Consider the following 20,041-nt stretch of genomic DNA (forward strand, 5'->3'; position numbering starts at 1 on the left):
CGAATGCAACCTCTCCCCACTTGCTATCTAACAAAACAAAAAGATTGCACGTCATCAAATTAAATCCGCTAGACTTGACTAGAAAATATGAACAAAATATTTGATTTGTGACTAAGCTGGTATCTATGAAATTAATTATTCAAATTAAAATTTCAGGAGATTAATTGTTAAAATCAAATGTTTATGGTCTATAAGCTGATAAAAAAAAGAAAAAGAGAGCAATGTTTCTGAGACCTCAGATTTGTTTGAGATAAAATTATAAACGGTATCAAGATATGAAATTTATTTGAAAGAAAAGGAGAAAAAAAAATGTCAAGGACCATTGGACCTAGTTAATGGCATTCTACCTATCTCCAAGGTTATAATATACTGTTTTTTTTTTTTTTTTTTTTAGAAACAATATACCATGTGTTTGAGATATAATATTATAATTGTTTGATTCAAAAACTGAATTCCCTTATGCTAATAAAAAAAACTGAATTCCCCGGACTTTCTTTCGCCAAAGTATAATTTTCTGAACTTTCGTTTTCAGTTCTCACTAGAAAATAATAAAGTAATTGTTCAAAATTCTTAAAAATAAGCCCTATTTTCATTTTCTAGAATCTACGTCCAAAATTTTGAGTTTTTGAGTCATGGAAACAGTCATCCAAAATCAAGTCAAATACTGTGTCATTCATAGGACCCACTTGGTTTGGATGATACATCATGAAAATTTAGTGGTACTTGTTCACAGTTCTTAAAAATAAGTCATGTTTTCATTTTCCAGAATCCACGTCTAAAATTTTGAGTTTTTGAGTTATAGAAACAGTCATCCAAAATCAAGCCAAACAGTTTGCCATCCATGGGACCCTCTCGGTTTGGACGATGATCATGAAAATAGAATGATATAATTTATTTTTCATGATATACAAACAAGCTCTTAGTCACACTTTCTAAAATTTAAATTACCGAATCAAAGGCAAAACAAAAGGAAGGCTAAATTTACATTTATAAACTAAAATTTATATTGGAAGAAAGGATACATCAATGTATTATTATTCAAGATATGCACAATAACTTACAACATTGAGGAATCCATGTCAAGAGAACTAATTAGCATATCATCAAAACCATGTTCTGTACTGGAATTCAAAAATCTCATACTTGCATCAACTCCTTCAGGTCCATGATCCACTTCATTTCCCTTCATAGTACAAAGCTTCAACTTTTGCCTACAAAACCTCAATTGATCTTCCAACAAACTCCTATTAGACTCGTGTTTCATCACAATCCATCGCAAAGATTGTATCACTTCTTGGTCATATTGCTGCTTCTGCTCAGCCAATCTGCGGTATTGATTGGCTTGAATTTCTATTGAGCTTTTCTCTCTTTGAAGCCGCAAAATCATGGCCATTGCCTCCTCTGCTGCTGATGCAGCCGCCATTCTTTCCTTCTCAAGCTCTGCATAAGAGCCATTTGCTCGCTGCCTCTCTATCTTCAACAATTTTCTCAACGCCATTACATCAAATTCTTCATCTTCACCATGGCATTCTTTTTTGTCATCATCATTCTCTTCCAAAGCATCACCATTTGAATTCACAGCCTGTTTCTGTGACTTTGAATTCTCCAACAATTTCAACGATTCACGCTCACAAGGCATAATCTTTGAATCAGATACTTCACCCGCACCACTTTTTAGAGGAACCCCATTTCTAAAACCACTTGATTTCCCTCTGAATTCACACAAAAATTGCATCAAATCCTTACCGTGCCAACCAAATTGCAAAAACTTCAAACACAAACCAATTATATAAAACAACCCCAAAAAATTGAAAACATGTGAGAAATACCCAAACACGAAAAACCCACAACCAAACCCATTTCCCTGATTCAGAAACGTCAAACATGAAGCGCAGTCCATAACCAGAAACCCCAAAAAGCTTTGCAAAAACCTCTTATGCAAATTAAAAACAGTGCAAATGACAACCAATAAACAAAAATGTCTCAGAATCTGCATGTGGGTCTAATGGCTTACACTTTAAGATCCTTGATTTCAATGTTGGAATGCTCAAACTTTTGGTATAAGCAAGAAACAAAAAAGAAACTTTATGATTTTCTTTACAAAAAAAAAAAAGAAAAAAGAAAAAGAAAAAGAGAATTTGGGAAAAAGGAACGAAAGACAAAGAAATGCAATACGAGTTTCTATTTGGAACCGTGGAGAAGGAAGGTACACAGAGGAGTAGAAGTATGGGACCACTAACATTCTACAGTAGAGAGAGAGAGAGATGGGAATGTATCTATCGTGTCAGTGAGGGAGAGAGTGTGGAGATATATATTGGACGGACTGCCAGGATGCTCCGACAAATCAACATGTTGAGTCAGTTCAGTTATCCAATAAGTTTGATATAGTATTTATTTTTTATTTTTTTTAGAATCTAGTATTTAATTTCTGAGTATCTGCATTTATTTATTTATTTTAAAAAATGTTGGTTAGAATGAGTGTTTTAGCCTTTTAGGTCCTGGTTTGGTTTGAGTGATTTTTATCATTTATTACTCAATTCTCATCATCAATAATTTACTTTTCATGAGCCTCACATCAGCTCTATCTGTTTGGTTTAATTTTTTTTTTCTCAATTTTCACCACCCATTACTTAAAAAAAATGAGTTTGAGTTATTAAAAATGAAAACAAAATTTTAGTGTTTTCATATTATGAAATATGAGTTATGATGACAAAGTTGTAAAAAAAACTAAATTGATAGGATCACCGTCTTGATTTAAGTCACAAGATATACGAAGATAAATTTCAAATTGACACTTTTAGTTTTTATTGTATATGTATACAAAATATTTAGGTTGTCTCATGCATTTAGATTTGGAGCTCATCTAAAATCCAAAAAAAAACTTATGTAGAGTAAACGTAAGAGTAAGACATCCTAAAATTTGATATATATCAAGAACAAGAAATATAAAGATAAAATTTGTAGAAAATAAAAATATGATATGTAAATAAATGACATAGATCTAGTCTAGTTATAAAAATAGAGATAGACCTAATTACATCAGAAATATCACCATAAAGAAGAAAATCAAATGTATTTGATGGAGATTAATAAACTTTGAATTTAATATTATTGCAGAGGTTATTATTTGCAAGCAATTAATCTATAATCTATGCCGAGTAATGCCATGTACACAAACTTTTTTATAATATTTTTACAAATTATTAACATTACAAATTATTAACATTACAAATTCTTATCGATTCCCATTTGGACTCACAATTGATATCATTTTTTTACTGTTCAATAACTATCCATCACTTCATCAGTTTGTAGAAAAATTTATATAATAGTTTGAGAATTTAACTATCCACAACATTTTTACAAACTATTGATGTGACAAATTCTTATTAGTTTTAATATGGGTCCACTGTTAACATCACATTTATGTTTACCAATAATTATTTGAAAATTACTAAAGTCACGTCAGCAGTTTGTAAAAATATTATAAAATAGTTTATGTCTGTACCATTATTCTTCCTAAGTGCAAATAGTCTTTTTAATCTTTGTTTTTACTTTTTAATGCCTTTTACTGTTGAAGGCTAGGAGTCTTGGCCACATAGTACAACGGTACACCCAAAGACGGGTATGTCATTAACTCCACTTGTGCGAGAGTGGCAAATTCGTTATTTTAGGGAAAGATCATGGGTACTCTGTAGAACAAAATTTCTCTTCAAAGAGTGGCAAATTCGTTATTTTAGGGAAAGATCATGGGTACCCCGTAGAACAAAGTTTCTCTCCAAACTAGTTTGGAGGGAAACTCTACAAACTCCTCATATATCTCTATATTGAGTGTAAATTTTGAAAATCTAACCGTTAGATTGCATGTTCTTATTATATTCTTCATGCATGTAAAATTTCAAGAAAATCAAAGATCAATTACTATCTCATCAAACAAATGTTAAAATTTCAAAATTTTATGATCTAAAATTGTATATACAAAATAAGTTTATTGATCGAATAGTAAATAATATCCAATTTGAACGAAATTTGATATGCATGTTAAGAACATAAGGAACATGAAATTCAATGGTTAGATTTTCAAAATTCACACAAATAAAAAAGAGATATATGAGAAGTTTGAAAAGTTTCTTTCCAAACTAGTTTGGAGAGAAACTTTGTTCTACTCTGTATCTCTACATGTGATTTTTTTAAGGCCACCAGGTTATGTAAAGTGTCTTTTGGCGGTGGCAAATAATTCTCTTTTCTTTTTTTTTTCTTTTTTGGTGCTATATGGTATGATAGGGATTGAGATTCAATGCACCATGCAATTTACGCTCCTTTCTCTCACAATATTTTTTGAGCAAAGATTTACTGCAACTTTGGCCTGCATAATGGTGGATGTGGCAATATATTAGAATGACATATGTCAATGCAAATTTAAAGAAATTTTATGTTAGTGTTTCTCACCCCTCTCTCTCTCCACTCACCCCTTTCTCTCTCTCTCTCCCACGTTTCCACATTATGCAGGATTTGCTGCAACCATCCTTGCCCATATTTTTTTTTACTCATCTTACTTTTTTTACTTTTTCTTATTTTTTTATTCAATGGTTGAGATTTAAAGTTACTTTTTGTAACTTAAAATCTCAGTCACTCACACCAATTACATTAGGTATAATACCCTAGGTATTGCACCTAATCTCAATCCATATTCTAGTAGTATCTTGATCAATCATATAGGCATGATCCCGACTGTTAATTGATTCACATCATGAGTAAGAGATCAGATAGTTTGGTGTAATTTTAGCATTCCCTTTTGTTGCTCTCAAGTGTTTCTTGTACAGTTAAAAAAGAAGAAGTGTTTCTTGTTATTTAACATCCTCAATCCAAACTAAAAAAACCATAAAAATGAATTGTTCTCCTAGCTAAGGCAAGGGAATTGTTTCTTGTAATTTGATACTTATTCTGTCCCATTTTGTAAGGTTTATTCAAAAATATAAATTTGTAAAGGAGCATCATTATGTATTGTCATTTACATAAAAAGTACTAGTTTTCAAAACTATCCTCCTTAAACTTTAATTTAGTCAAAGAAAAATATTGACTTTTAAAATAAAGTAAGAGTATATTAGGAAATTTATATATTAATTTTTCAAAGAGAACTTCATTTTGGGATATTTTAGATTGGAATATAAGAATATATTTCCATAAAAACAAAAAAGAATATAAAGAATATGTTGTGACAATGGAGGATGAGTTTAGGTTTTGTCCTGATCTTGGACTCTTTGATGTAATCTTTGAATGAGATGATTTGGTTTCAGTCAAAGTGATTCAGTCTAGAACAAACTCTATCACTACATATATGGTCATATTTTGGATGTCATTTAGGAAGACATGCATTTTAGTGATACTTTATTCGTATGTCAATCTTTTAATAGTGTTGCTTACCAAAAATGAAAATAACAAGCAAATAAGGCTAAATACTTGGTTGTTGAATATGTTTGATTGGAGGATTTACCTCCTTGTTTTATAACTCTTCTTGAATCTGATTTATTGTAATCGTGTTTTAATTATAAAATTTTAAAACCCTTTTAACCTTTTATCAAAAAAAGAAAACGAAAAAAAAGTAAACTTCTTTTTCTCAACTCTATAAATGATAGAGTTTTAATAAAGAATGCTCTAAGTGCATATGTAGAGGAATAATAAATAATTTAATAATGAATTGTAATGCAATTTTTTTAATGATAAAAAGAAAGCCAATTATAGGTAATAATTAATGTCAACCTAATTACATTCCTACTAAATTCAACCTTAACTGGTACAAATTAATACACTTTTATAGTTGACAAGAGTCATGTAGCTTTGCACAACCTCCTCTTCCCCCATTATTACAAATTACAATGTTTGAATTATCAAAAATAATAATAAATAACCACCGCACACCTTTGGTGTGTTGGTTACTCTACAAGTATAAGTGTTTGTGGGGTGTGGGGGGCAAGGGTCGGGGTTTAATTTTTCAGGAGAGAGCTTTACACACATATACACTTAGATTAGACTAGAGTAGAAATTTTATCTTGTATAAATAATAATAATAAATAAATAAATGAAGAAAGAGATAGTAGACAATGTGACAAGGAAAAGTGGAGTAGCGGAAGATTGTGACCATCTTGTTGTGATTGCATTTACCTTAATTAACATTTTCAACGGCCAAAATGGGGTTTTACCTCTTTCTCACAAACATTCCTGTAAAATGCCCCTCTGTCTGAAACTATTTAAGAATGTGCCCCTATTTTGAAACTTGATTTTTGGAAAATCGAGTTTCAATGTAAAATTCGATTTTTGGACAATCAAGTTATAGCAAAATGAAACTTAAAAAAAAAAAAAAAAAATTTGTGGAACTCAAGTTCATGGAACTCAAGTTCCACTTGAATATTTTCAAGGAACCCGAGTTCCACAATTTTTTTATTTTTTATTTTAAAGTTTCATTTCTCTATAACTTGATTGTCCAAAAATCGAGTTTTACATTTGAAACTTGATTTTTAGAAAATCGAGTTTCAAACACAGGAGCACATCCCCAAATAGTTTCAGATAAGAGAAATTTTGCTGGAAATTTTGTGAGAAATGGGTATTTTGCCATTTTGGCTAATTTTCAATGCTAAAAGTATTATAGCTCAATTGGAATTTTTTAATGTTTTCAAATCTCCTCTCCTTCGTTATAGTTACCAAACTTAAAAAAAAAAAAAAAAAAAATGCTACCTTCATTGAAGAAAGCTAATTTTGAAATTTCATGTGATAAAAAGGCAAATTGAGAACTTCAATAATATAGTAGTGGAGATATTGGAGTTCATCAATTGTCTTCTGGTTCAATGGTATATGTAGTTTGACTATAACCTCGAAGGAGAAAAGCACCAACTTTAATGATCAAATGGTTAAATAAGGTGTTTCTTAAAAAAAAAAAAAACAAAAAAGGAGGATAAAATAAGTATAGTACATTTTGAGTCATTGACTATGAGTAAAAATTGAAGTAATTAGTAATTACAGTATTTCTTTTTGTAAAGTTGTGATTTACAACTATGTATTTTGTTGGCTTTTATTTCGTGCCAAATTTGATTGTAATTTTATTTAATCTTTTGTATCTTGTATTTATTGTGGGACTTGATTGTAAGGGTTGTGTGATAGAGAGAGAGAGAGTGTGTGAAGACTTAAGCTATTGAAGATTGAAGAGGTTTTCGCGGATATCTCATGACTTAGCATCCCGTGAAGTAATGCATGTGCTCTGCACATGACTGGAATGCGAAGAGTTAGTACAGCTAGAGACAAATGTGTCTCGCGGGTAAGGCCTTCCTGTGAGACACCCACGAGACATTCTGTTTTGCCAGATTGTACTATCTGATACACATTTTCTATACCCACACTATATTTACCCACATTACTCACAAATGTTAAGGAGTGCTTCTGAGAGAAAACCCTAACCAAACACCTTGAGAGTTAGAGATTGTTATACCCACAAGCCTTTACATAATAGCTTGTGGATTTTCCTCAACTTCTATCTCTCCATTTTCATACTATTGAGAAGTTGATAGCCCAAACACTTATCACACCCTTTCAGAGTGTAAAGTGATCGTTGGTGCTGCTGGGAAATATTGGAAGAAGCCAAGGATGACAGATGCAACATGGAGCCTGTTGCGGGATCCGGAGAGCTAGATAAGACACAGTTTCGAGAAGCCTTGTTAGAGTAGGAGCTTGGAGGGCTTAGGTACAGTGGGTAGATTAGGCTTGGAGGGCCTCTTGCTAACCCATCCCAACTGATTGTTTAGTGGATCGATTATCGCTTGGAGGGCGGCAGAGAGGCTTTTTGCCGAGTTTTTCGGTTTCCTTTTCGATAACACATTGGCGTGTTATCTGTGTTTGCATTCTTTTTCCTTACTCTTTTACAGTTCATTTTACTGCTGTGATTATATGAATATGTGTTAGAGTAGCTTGTTTATTTATTTGCTCACATTTACATTATTCCGCACTTAGAATTAAGTTAGTGTAAAATCTATTGAGCTGTAACTTTTATTTGGGGGTCTAAACAGCTCTTGTGTTTTTAACACATTTTCGAGCTTTCAATTCTAATACAGGAAAGGAATGATGCATGGTTTGAGCAACAACAATCGATTAACATCTAATAATTATCCTAAAAAGAATTAACATCTAATTACGAAACTCATGTTTTTCAGATGTGTTCTACAGTTCTAGCCCAACTCATGATCAGATTACTTTTAAGATTTATCTGGTCAAAATAAGTTATTCCAATTACCAAACATAAAGCCATAAAGGGTTGTATTTGTGTGGGAAAAAGAAAAAGAAAAAGAAAAAAAATCAGAACTTCTGCAAAGGAAAAGGAAAGGACTTTTTTTTTTTTTTTAATAGAGAGAGAGAGAGAGAGAGAGAGAGTTGTAGGAGTGGTAAATGGTTTACATGGCAAGAAATTCAGTGCAATATAAAGCACGAGAAAATGAATTCTTTTTAGGCTGAATCCCAAACTCGACACCATAAACAAAAAAATGTCTCCCGTACTTATAGCAAGCATAATCCACCACATTTTGTTTTGGGAAGTGGATATTATCATCAATGTAAATGACAAATTCAACTTTACCTAGAAAGATATCTTTTCCTGTGCAGACTAAACAGGATTGACTCATCCACTGTGTAACCAAACCTAAAAAGAGATCAATTCCTATCTCTCTTTAAAGGAATGTAAATGATCTTATTTCGTTCATTTTAGTTAGTGCTCACTGCTGCATAGATTCGTTAAAGGTATTTGTTGATATTGAGGATATTCACAGTGAACTATTCGACCAAATAGAGTTTTGGAAGACTTGAATATAAGATCACATTATTAGAGTGATATGTGGTGTTGGCTTAAATGATTAGAAGTATGTGGTTAAATGATTAAAACTACTTTATTACAACAAATAAGCTTTTAAATAATCGGTAATTTAACATAGTATTAGAGCAAGAAGTTCTGAGTTTGAACATCTTTTTTTTTTTTTTTTTTTTTTGAGAAAAAGGTAAGAGAGGCTTTATTAAATAGAGAAAAACTCTTGACCAAATTACATCGCAAAATCACCCTGGAATACAGCATCCAGGTCCTCGGGTAGTTCTTCCACCCAAACATCCACATCTGCAGATAAAACTGCTCTACGAGCAAGGGAATGGGCTAACTTATTACCATCCCTCTTCACATGATGAAAACTACAAAGCTCTAAACACAAACCCAGTCGGCGAGTCTCCTCTGCCACATGACCAAACATAGTAAGGTAGCTGCCCTGTCCGCTCAAAGCCTGAATAACACGCAAGCAGTCTCCCTCAACCATGACCTTGAAGATGCTCAGTTCAGCTGCCAAAATGACCGCCCGCCTGGCTGCCAATGCTTCTGCGAGCTCCACCGATTGGGGCAGTTTTATCTTCTCACTCAAGGCTGCGATAACATTGCCACCTGAGTCCCGAATCACCACACCCAACCCAGCTAGACCCACATGCTCAAACAGGGCCGCGTCAAAGTTAGCCTTGTAAACAGGTTCCGGCGGTGGCGTCCACTTGACTGGGGGATGAATGATACTCTGTTTCATTGCTCTGTTCTGCACATCAAAAAACTCTTCCACCAGGTTGCACGCACGTCGACCCACATCCAGCAGTGGCCACGTTGGCTGACGTTCCCTCAAGCAGTTTCGTCGCTTCCATAGGCTCCACGCAATAGTTGCAAACCATGCAACGTTGAAGCTTGAATTCATCTTCTGCACGCTCGCAAACAGGTCCAAGAATGATCTGTGGTGTTTCTCGTACAGTACCACAAAACATCTTTCTGACCGCCACACTGCTTGGGCTTGCTCACAGAACCACAGGCTATGAAGAGTAGATTCCTGAGCTTCTTCACAGAGAGGGCAGAGAACATCTCCCACTACATGTCGTCGGCACAGATTCATCTTCGTTGGAAGCGAATCCTTTACAGCTCTCCACATGAAATGCCGAACACGATTTGGTGCACGGATTCGCCAAATTCCTTTCCACACCTCTTTAGCTCCCTCTGAAGATGACGAACTAGCTTTGGATTGCAGAGCGGCATTTGATAACCTGTGATACGCACTCTTAACAGAATAAACCCCACTTGGAGTTAGGGGCCAGGTAAGTTTGTCTTCACCCGTGTCTTCACTCACATAAATCCTTTTGATCTCATTAGCTTCCCAAGGATAAAACACTCTATCAATGAGGTCCATATTCCACTGTCTGGGATTATGCAGTAACAAGTCACTAACCTTATTAAGGTTGACATCCGGTCTAGGAGACATGACCAGCCCATGGGTATGTTCAGACAGCCACCTGTGGTTCCAGATATCGATCAAATGACCATTCCCTACTCGCCATACCGCCCCATGTTGGATGACTTCTCGTGCTTGCAAGATACTTTTCCAAGCGTAGGAACATTTTGGGTGAATAGGAGCATCCAATATGTTGCCATTAGGAAAATATTTAGCACTAAAAACTCGGAACAACAAAGTGTCTCTTTGGTGGAAGAGACGCCAAACTTGCTTAGCCAACATAGCATTATTAAATCTTTGAATATCCCGGAAACCCAAACCTCCCACAGACTTAGAGTCGCACAAAGTACTCCAATTAATCCAATGTATCTTCCTATTTTCACCTTGGCCCCACCAAAACTTCCGTATCATAGCTTCAATATCCTTACATAATCCCATTGGTAGCTTGAAAACACTCATAGAGTAAGTGGGTATAGATTGGACAACGGCCTTAATCATGATCTCCTTCCCGGCTTGTGAGAGCAACTTCTCCTTCCAACCTTGCATCTTGGCCCAAATCCGTTCCTTGATTTGTGTAAAACAAGCCTTCTTATTCCTGCCAATAAAAGAGGGCAAGCCCAAATATTTCTCGTAGTGGTGGATTGCAGGAACACCAAGGGAATTTTTTATTACTTCTTGTACATGCACATCGGTATTTTTGCTTAAGAACAGAGTAGTTTTATCTGTGTTCACCATTTGACCCGAGGCTTCCTCATAGCATGTCAATAACTCCTTAATTTTCTCACACTCCTCCAAGGATGATCTACAAAACAAAAGACAGTCATCTGCAAAAAATAAATGGGTTAATTTTGGCCCATTTCTGCAGATAGAAAAGCCTTGTATTTTACCATCCACCGCTGCCTTCTGAAAAATAGCATTGAGGCCTTCCGCACAGAACAGAAAAAGATATGGTGAGAGAGGGTCCCCTTGCCGTAAACCCCTTGACGGGGTTATCAAGCCTTTTGGTTCCCCATTCACCAAAATCGAATAAGTTACCGAGGTGATGCACTCCATAATCAAACTCACCCAAGACTCCTGAAAACCCAACTTCAGCAATACTTTCTCAAGGAAAGACCACTCCGCTCTATCGTAGGCTTTGCTCATGTCTAACTTTAGGGCCATAAAACCTGTCTTCCCTGTACAGTTATTTTTCATATGATGCAGAGACTCGAAGGCAATGAGAACATTATCAGTGATAAGCCGATCAGCTATAAAGGCACTTTGTGTATCAGAAATAATAGAGTTAAGCAAAGGTTTCAGGCGATTTGCAATCACCTTGCTTACAATCTTATACAGCACATTACACAGACTAATCAGTCTAAATTCAGTCACTTTTTCTGGATTTTTAACTTTGGGAATTAAAGTTATAAAAGTGTGGTTTATAGATTTCAAAACAGATCCAGAATTTAAACAAGATAATACAGCCTGAGTAGTATCCATACCGACATCTGACCAGTAGGTTTGATAGAACAATGGGGGCATCCCATCTGGCCCTGGAGCTTTTAAGGGTGCCATATCTTTTATCGCCCTTTCCACCTCATCTGCGGAATATGGTTTTGCCAAATCTGCATTCATGGAATCAGTCACCACCTTTTGAACCCCATCCACTACTCTGTCCATATTTTGAGGATTTGATGACTTGAAAAGCTTTTCATAAAAATCTATAAGCAAACCCGAAAAGCTCTGCTCCTCACTGTGCCAAACTTCATTTTCATCTCTGAGCCCTTTGATAAAATTTTGTCTCTTCCTACATGTGGCTGCACCATGAAAAAACCTTGTGTTCTGATCACCACATTGAAGCCATTGTACCCTTGAACGTTGATGCCACATTTTTTCTTCTTTCTCCAACAAGCCATGCAATTCGGCCTTGAGATTTTCAACTGTCCCTTGGTCACCACTTTGTACAGATTGAACCTCTGCCACCCACAACTTCTCTTTTACCACCTTTATTTGTTCCTTCACATTCCCAAAAGTTTCTTTACTCCATCTCTTTAGCCGCTTCTTGCATTCTTTTATTTTAGAAGTAACATTTAACATAGGTGTCCCTCTCTGTGGACTAGCCCAAGCTTCTGCAACAGTGACTTTGCAACCCGGATTTGACACCCACATCGATTCAAAGCGAAAAGGTTTCCTCCGCCACCTCTGCCGTTCTCCATTTGAGTCTAGAGAGAGCAAAAGCGGTCTATGATCAGATGTGTAGAAATGTAGGTGCTGCACTCTACCTGTGGGAAACCTGGCCATCCATTCGTAGTTCACAACTCCACGATCCAGCCTCTCCCAAATCATTTCTCCTCGCCTACGCCCATGCCAAGTGAAATCCGGCCCTGAAAAACCCAAGTCCACGAAGCCACAACTGTCCAGAGCATCTCGGAATGACTGCATTTGCGTATGGGATCGAGGCACTCCACCACGTTTATCACTCACCTCAAGAAGCTCATTGAAATCTCCAATACAACACCAAGGGAGTTTTGGCTTTGAGCTGAGCATACGGAGCATAGCCCAACCTTCATGCCGTCGACTTGTTTCAGGCTCCCCGTAGAAGCCTGTCAACCTCCACGCATTTTCTGACCCACCGTTCACAATGGCATCGATGTGATACTTAGAGAAGCTGTCCACCCATACAGTCACATTATTCTTCCATAATAAGGCTAGTCCTCCTCCTCCTTGGTCATCACTTGGTACAACAAATAAACCCATAAACTCCAATCTATTTCTAATCCTTGTCATTTGTGTCTTTCTTGACCGTGTCTCCGAGAGAAACACGATTGCGGGATCTTTAGCTTGTATAAGTTCACCAAGCTCATTCTCTGCGCGGCGGTTCCCAAGCCCCCGGCAGTTCCATGCTAAGGTTTTCATTGTGCTCGGTGGGGCTGGGAACCAGCCTCCACCGCTTCTGCATCTGTCGCCTCTGTTTTCTTTTTCTTCCCCTGCACACCAGCTTCCTCATCCTCGTAAAAATCACGTACAAACCTCTTGGATAAAATAGAATCATGTTGGATCAGCCCCTTATCAGTCCTAGACAGCCCACGTGCTTTATAAGTAGTTTTTCCTTTTGCTGGACCTGTGTGGCCAGCCTCCTTCTCATTAAAGCTTGGCCCACATGTTTTTCCTGAGGTTTGATGGCCCATTATCTCAGGCCCATGCAAATCCACTTCCTGACTTCCAGCTACATGTCCATGCAACGGCTCAACCTTATTATCGTATCTTGCCAGCTCACTGTCTATCTCCTCTAGCTGCGCCTAAAAATCTGCCCTATGATTAATCTCAGTAATAATTTCATTATTATGAGACGTTACCTCCGTCTTAACATCTTAACTTGACAATAAAGAGTAATGCTAAGTTTCAAACTTTAGCATTTTCCATAAAAATATATCTCCTCCGTGACCCTACTTTCCGTCAGCCTATTCTTTCTTTCTATTAGTTTTGAGCCCAATCTTGACTTTTGATAATTTTCTTTGGATTTATTTCATGACAAAGCCCAGCTAGGTGGAACTTTTTTTTAAAAATATTTTTTTTAAAGTTATTTGACCAGGTAGACGGGTCAAGCTTAAGTGCTTAATTTATAATAATATAAATTTAATACTTCATATTTAATCACAAGAAGCTTATCTGATCCGTTGGTCATGTTATTAGCCAAAATGCTAAATGGGGGTAAGAGCAATCACATTAGTTCGTCTAAAATTTTTCATCTAGTATAAGAATCTACTTTTTCTATTTTACATAACCATTTTGCAAAAGACCCACATCAAATTATCTATTGCAAAATTGGCTTACAGGTTTTGTTTACCAAAAAATGGCCATGGTTACCAAAAATGGTCAATGGTCCTTGATCAATGTTTTTATTTTATTTTAATTTTTTCCGAAAATGACCATTCATAGTCTCATCTCTCCCCCTCTTTTCTCTCCCTCTCTCTCTCTTGCCAATTTTTCTAATTTTTACAAAAATGGCTTATGGGTTCTGGTTACCAAAAATGGTCATGGTTACTAATCAAATGTCTCTTTCTCTTCTTTTCTCTTTTATTTATTTATTTTTTTTGAAAATGATCATTTGGACTCTCTCTCTCTCTCTCTCTCTCTCATTTACATTTTCGGCAGACATAGCTATGGGAGTAGCATTTTCTCTCTTTTGACTCTGTTGCCTCCTCCATGCAAGAGAATTGCAACTAACTCCTTTGGGTTAGAGTGAAGCAAAGGTGCCACTAAAACTCTGGGGATTGTGGGTGCTGTTGTTGTGGTCATTCTTTTGCTAGGGATCATCCACTTTTGTTGGAAGAAGTGTCACACCACACAACCTGAACATGCCAACATACAGCTTGTTCCTCTGCCTCCTTTGCCAAAACTCCCACAATGAGCTTTTTATACCAATGCAGGATTAATCACCAAAATTTCCCTATTTGCCTTGGGGAGTTTGTGGAGGGTGAGAGTGTTGATGAGGTTTTTGCATGTAGCCATGCATTCCATGTTGAGTGTATCCAGAGAGATAGGCTTGCAAATATAGATAATTTTGGAATTTGATTAATTGTATATACAATGCAAAGACACTTGTTCATGTTTTTTTTTTTTTTTTTTTTTTTTTTTTTTTTTTTTTTTTTTTTTTTTTTTTGAGAGCACTAAACACTTAGAAAAACCAGCCTATCCTACAAATGGGACAAGGATTATCATGGTTGCATTATATATACAATTAATCAAATTCCAAAATTTCCTATATTTGCAAGCCTATCTCTCTATTTCTAGCTTTATTCTTAATTATTGACCAAACCTCTCTCAAAATTTCGTTGAAGTAGAGTTTTGTTACAATAAATTTGTTGCAATTGTAGACACTCAATTTTTTACCCATGATTTAATCAAGGAGAATAACTTGAATGACCATCCATGTACCACAAAAATCATGATTGCATTACATGCATCAATTTGTTCTTGCATTACATGCATCAACTTGTCTTTGCATTACATGCATTAATTCATTCATTGCATATCATAAAAATGATCTTTTGATTCTAACGGTCACAACAGTGTTTCTGGTTTTCAAATTAGACCATTGAGTCGAAAGATATCGCATGATAGGGGTGTGCAGCCAACCCGCCGACCCGCCAAAACCGACCCGACCCAACCAGCCGGGTTAGGTTGGTTTTTAGGGCTTGGTGGGTTGGGTTGGGTTACAAAAAAAAATTTTGATAGCGGGTCGAGTTTGGTTTGGGTCATAAAATTTCAAACCCGCCAAACTTGACGCAACCCACCCATATATTTAATTAGATATTTAAAATATATTACATAATTAATAAAATTTTTTAAAATAACCAGCTCTTCCTATCTTATATAAAAACCAATTAGTTTATACAAACTTTAGTAAATTACTATTGTTGTTTAGTCATTAGTGTTGTTTGCCTTTAAGGAGTTACATTGATACTAATTTTTGGGTTTTTTTTTAATATATTTATATTTGTATTTTTTTCTACTCAATTTAATAATAATAATAAAAAAAAAAAATTTGTCCAACTTATTGGTTCAACTTGACCGAACCCGACCCATGTGGGTTGGATTGGATTTAAGTGATGGGTTGGGTTGAATATTTTTTGACCCACCATGGTGGGTTGGGTCAAAAAATCTCCTTAACTCAACCCATGCCCACCCCTATCGCATGATCAAGTTTGTATGGTCAATATGCACTGTGTCTAGGTAAGGTCAACTACACATGATCAGTTTAAATTAATTCTGATTGGTTAAGCCATTAAAATTAATTAAATAATTTTGTGATAGGTTGATAATTAGTGTTTAAAATAGGATTGCATGCATAGAAATGAAAGGGGTGACTGGATAACAATAAAATTGTTGGTAATTTGAACTTTATCAATATTTATTTTAGGGTATTCTAGGTACAAGGACTGGCCAAAAAACCCTAGAAGAAGAGTCCAAATAGCACCCGAACACGAAAGAGTGTTCAGTGCCAAAAGGCCAATTCGGCACTCTAAAGGGGCCAAATTTTCCTTTGTTGGGCTTTGGCCCAACGGCCTTCGGGTGATGATAAGACACAACCTTTTCGATCCTTTCGCAAAAGGATGCGTTCGGATTCACATCCTAATCGTTTGTGCATATTTTTTAGAGTCCTCTGACCTTTGTAAATAGAGACTAAACCTCATAATTCAAAAATTTTTTATTTTATTTTTTTTACGCTCTGAGAGGCATATGTTTTAGGCTCTCAAATCGCTTATATTTTCTGATCCCATCTCTGAGTGTTGCTGTCTAAATCAGAGTTTTTAGGTTTCAAAGAGAATTGAACAAATTTCTTTGAACCCTAAAACATCCTCTCAAGAACAAAGTGTGCGCATGCAAGAGGTTGTTTTCTAACCCTTTTGTTTTTATGCTTTTCTTTATCATGATGATGCATGTTTAATTGTTTTAGATATTCGTATTCTACCTTGTTAGTTTAGCTTATGAAAATATGGTTTTTTTTTTTTGATTCCTTTATTGTTGATATAATCTGTTTCTTAGTTTTAAAGATCTACATGTAGTCAACTCTTTTTCTTCAAAATAAAATGGATCTACATCTTCCTTAGATGCAGATCAGCATTTTTCTTCAAATAAAATATATCTGCATCTTCCTTAGATGCAGATCTGAATTTTTCTTCAATAAAAAATAGATCTGCATCTTCCTTATATGTAGATTTGAATTTTCTTTAATCAAAACTGATTTGTATCTTCCTTAGATATATATTTGATTTTTTAATAAATGCAGATTTTTGAAATAAAGAAAAAGATTAAACATGATTGTGTTTGTGTTTGTTTTGTTTAATTCATGATTGCTTAAATTCATGTTATGAGTGAAACTCTCTTCTTAAAAAAAAAAAAAAAAAAAAAAAATCTTTTTCATTCTTTTTAAACATATAAAAACAGGTCTGATTTTTCTGTCATTAAAAACCAATTTTTTTTCATCACAAAACAGATCTGAATGTTTATCATCAAAAACCACTTTTTTCTAAATACTACAAAAATAGATCTGGTATTTTGGCAAATCAAGATAATTTTTTCTACCAGTCAAAATAGATCTGATTTTTTCTTTAAACAAAAGAAGAGACTTCATCCATAAATAAATTTATGTGATTTAGTTTTTTAATTCAACATATCATTCATGACATACATAAAATGGTACATTGGTCACAAGAGTCTAGAAGATCAGAAGATTTGAATTTTCTTTAATCAAAACTGATTTGTATCTTCCATAGATATATATTTGATTTTTTAATAAATGCATATTTTTGAAATAAAGAAAAAGATTAAACATGATTGTGTTTGTGTTTGTTTTGTTTAATTCATGATTGCTTAAATTCATGTTATGAGTGAAACTCTCTTCTTAAAAAAAAAAAAAAAAATCTTTTTCATTCTTTTTAAACATATAAAAACAGGTCTGATTTTTCTGTCATTAAAAACCAATTTTTTTTTCATCACAAAACAGATCTAAATGTTTATCATCAAAAACCACTTTTTCTAAATACTACAAAAATAGATCTGGTATTTTGGCAAATCAAGATAATTTTTTCTACCAATCAAAATAGATCCGATTTTTTCTTTAAACAAAAGAAGAGACTTCATCCATAAATAAATTTATGTGATTTAGTTTTTTAATTCAACATATCATTCATGACATACATAAAATGGTATATTGGTCACAAGAGTCTAGAAGATCAGACTCTGTTTGGGTGGAATGGGTGCCTAACATCTTCCCATTCCGTAACCTAGCCTCTGGATTTAGGTTATTGGTTAAGTATATCTAGCCATGTCTTTACTTTTATTTTTGGTAGATTGTAACTGTGGGGCGCAAATGATTTATGGGCCAGGCCCCTCTACCCGGGGAGAGTCCAAAGGCCCAGGCCGAGGAGGATTATGGCCCAAGTTCAACGAAATAGCCTTTGGGTACCGCCGAGGGTAGTTCAGTCCTCAGCAGACCCACAGTACCTCCAAAGGGAAGGGTAAAAACGGTATAGGACTGGAACATGGAAGAAAGATCTAAAATATCCAGGGAAAGCTGCTGTTATTGCCATTTAATGTTCTGAACCCGACAGAGCCGCATTCTTTGGCTTTTACAACCATCCCCAACGACTTTGAGTATGGACTGATGGGACAAGTATCAATCTTGGAAAGTTTAACCCTACGCGTGGACGAAGGACAGTGGACGCGAGCTAGTATAAAAGGAAGAGTAAGTAATCTATAGAGGTGGTTGGGAAAAATGGCCAGAAACCAGGGCCTCCCAGCCCACCTCCAGGAGAAAGACTCCAGGGGTGTAGAAAAGCTTAAGTTCATACGAACACCGCGAAAAACCCACCGCCTATCGAACAAGGCCTAGCCTTCCAAACCCACGCTCTACAAATGATATTGTTAGGGGCCTTTTCACGTGCGAACCCGACACTGTTACGGTCCGTCACGAATCGCGTCCTTACAGTAACTAGGACCCAAAACTATGTAATTTTCAAGTTTTTCTAGATACGTAATTTTTATTCAATCAATAAATGGAACAATTTAGTCATATATTTTATATCTAGTTTTTCTTATTTTTTGTATAAAAAATAAGTGGTGACTCCATATCACTTACCCAAAAAGAGAAGCGCCCTAAAAGGTATCCGAATCTCTTTTTTGAGGGACACTTTTTTTGAGGTCTCTCATAGCAATAAAATATGATTATTATTAAAAATACTTTATTGAAACAAAAAATATTGTTGCTATAATTTGTGGCAACAAAATTTTTGTTGCGATAGGTTACTGCAACAGTAATATTTGTCCCAATAAATTACCTTTGGAAACTTATTGCTACAAATCTCTTTATTGCGATAGGTTATTGCAACATTAATTTTTGATGCAATAAATTATCTATGTAAACTTATTGCAACAAAACATTTTGTTGCAATAGGTTACCGCAACTAACTCTTATGGGTCAGCGCGGAGCAATGGGGCCATTGAGACTCTGGGGATTGTGGTGCTGTTGGTGTGGTCATTCTTTTACTAGGGATCATCAACTTTTGCTGGAAGAAGTGTCGCTCCGCACAACCTGAACATGCTAATGTAGAACTTGTTCCTCTGCCGCCTTTGCCAAAACTCCCACATTGAGCTTTTCATGCTGGTGCTAGATTCATTACCACAGACTGCACTATCTACCTTGGAGAGTTTGTGGAGGGTGAGAGTGTTGCTAAGGTTCCTACATGTAGCCATGCATTCCATGCTGAGTGTATCCAGACATGGTTGGCTTATAGCAACCATGCTATTCCTTGTCTCATTTGTAGGGTAGGTTGGTCTATCTTAAATATTTAGTGATCTCAAAAATGTCTTAATTTGCATTTTTTATAAACTATAATAAAATTCTAAACTTCCTATATTTGCAAGTCTATCTCTCTGTTTCTAGCTTTATTTGTAATAATTGACTATGCCCCTCTCAAAATTTCGTTGCAATAGTGTTGTGTTGCAATAAATTTTTTGCAATAAAATATTATTATTATTAAAAATATTTTATTGCAACAAAAATTGTTTTTGCTATAATTTATTGCAACAAAATTTTTGTTGCGATAGATTATTGCAACAGTAATATTTGTTGCAATAAATTAACTTTGGAAATTTATGGCAACTTGGGGTGGCAAATGGGGGGGGGGGGGTTTGGGGGGGGCATAATTGGGTTGGGTATATAAAACCCATTTACCCATTAAAACCCATTTAACTAATTACTTCTAACTCAAATCCAA

At 35.2% G+C, this 20,041-nt stretch overlaps 1 protein-coding gene across 2 annotated transcripts; it reads right to left on the reverse strand.

Moving 5' to 3' along the window:
- Positions 1–981: 981 nt before the first annotated feature.
- LOC115969273 (protein FLOURY 1-like) lies at positions 982–2,369 on the reverse strand. 2 transcript variants are annotated; one of them, XM_031088890.1, is made up of 2 exons: positions 2,015–2,369; positions 983–1,712 (listed from the first exon to the last, which is right to left on the reverse strand). In XM_031088890.1, exon 2 carries the CDS (start codon positions 1,637–1,639, stop codon positions 1,058–1,060), a length of 582 nt encoding a protein of 193 aa, XP_030944750.1. In that variant the 5' UTR covers positions 1,640–1,712; positions 2,015–2,369; the 3' UTR covers positions 983–1,057. The 2 variants fall into 2 exon arrangements, with proteins under 2 accessions (XP_030944749.1, XP_030944750.1); XM_031088889.1 differs by having other exon boundaries at positions 982–2,369.
- Positions 2,370–20,041: the final 17,672 nt, after the last annotated feature.

Source organism: Quercus lobata, chromosome 11 (assembly GCF_001633185.2).
Source record: "Quercus lobata isolate SW786 chromosome 11, ValleyOak3.0 Primary Assembly, whole genome shotgun sequence".
Lineage (NCBI taxonomy): Eukaryota > Viridiplantae > Streptophyta > Magnoliopsida > Fagales > Fagaceae > Quercus > Quercus lobata.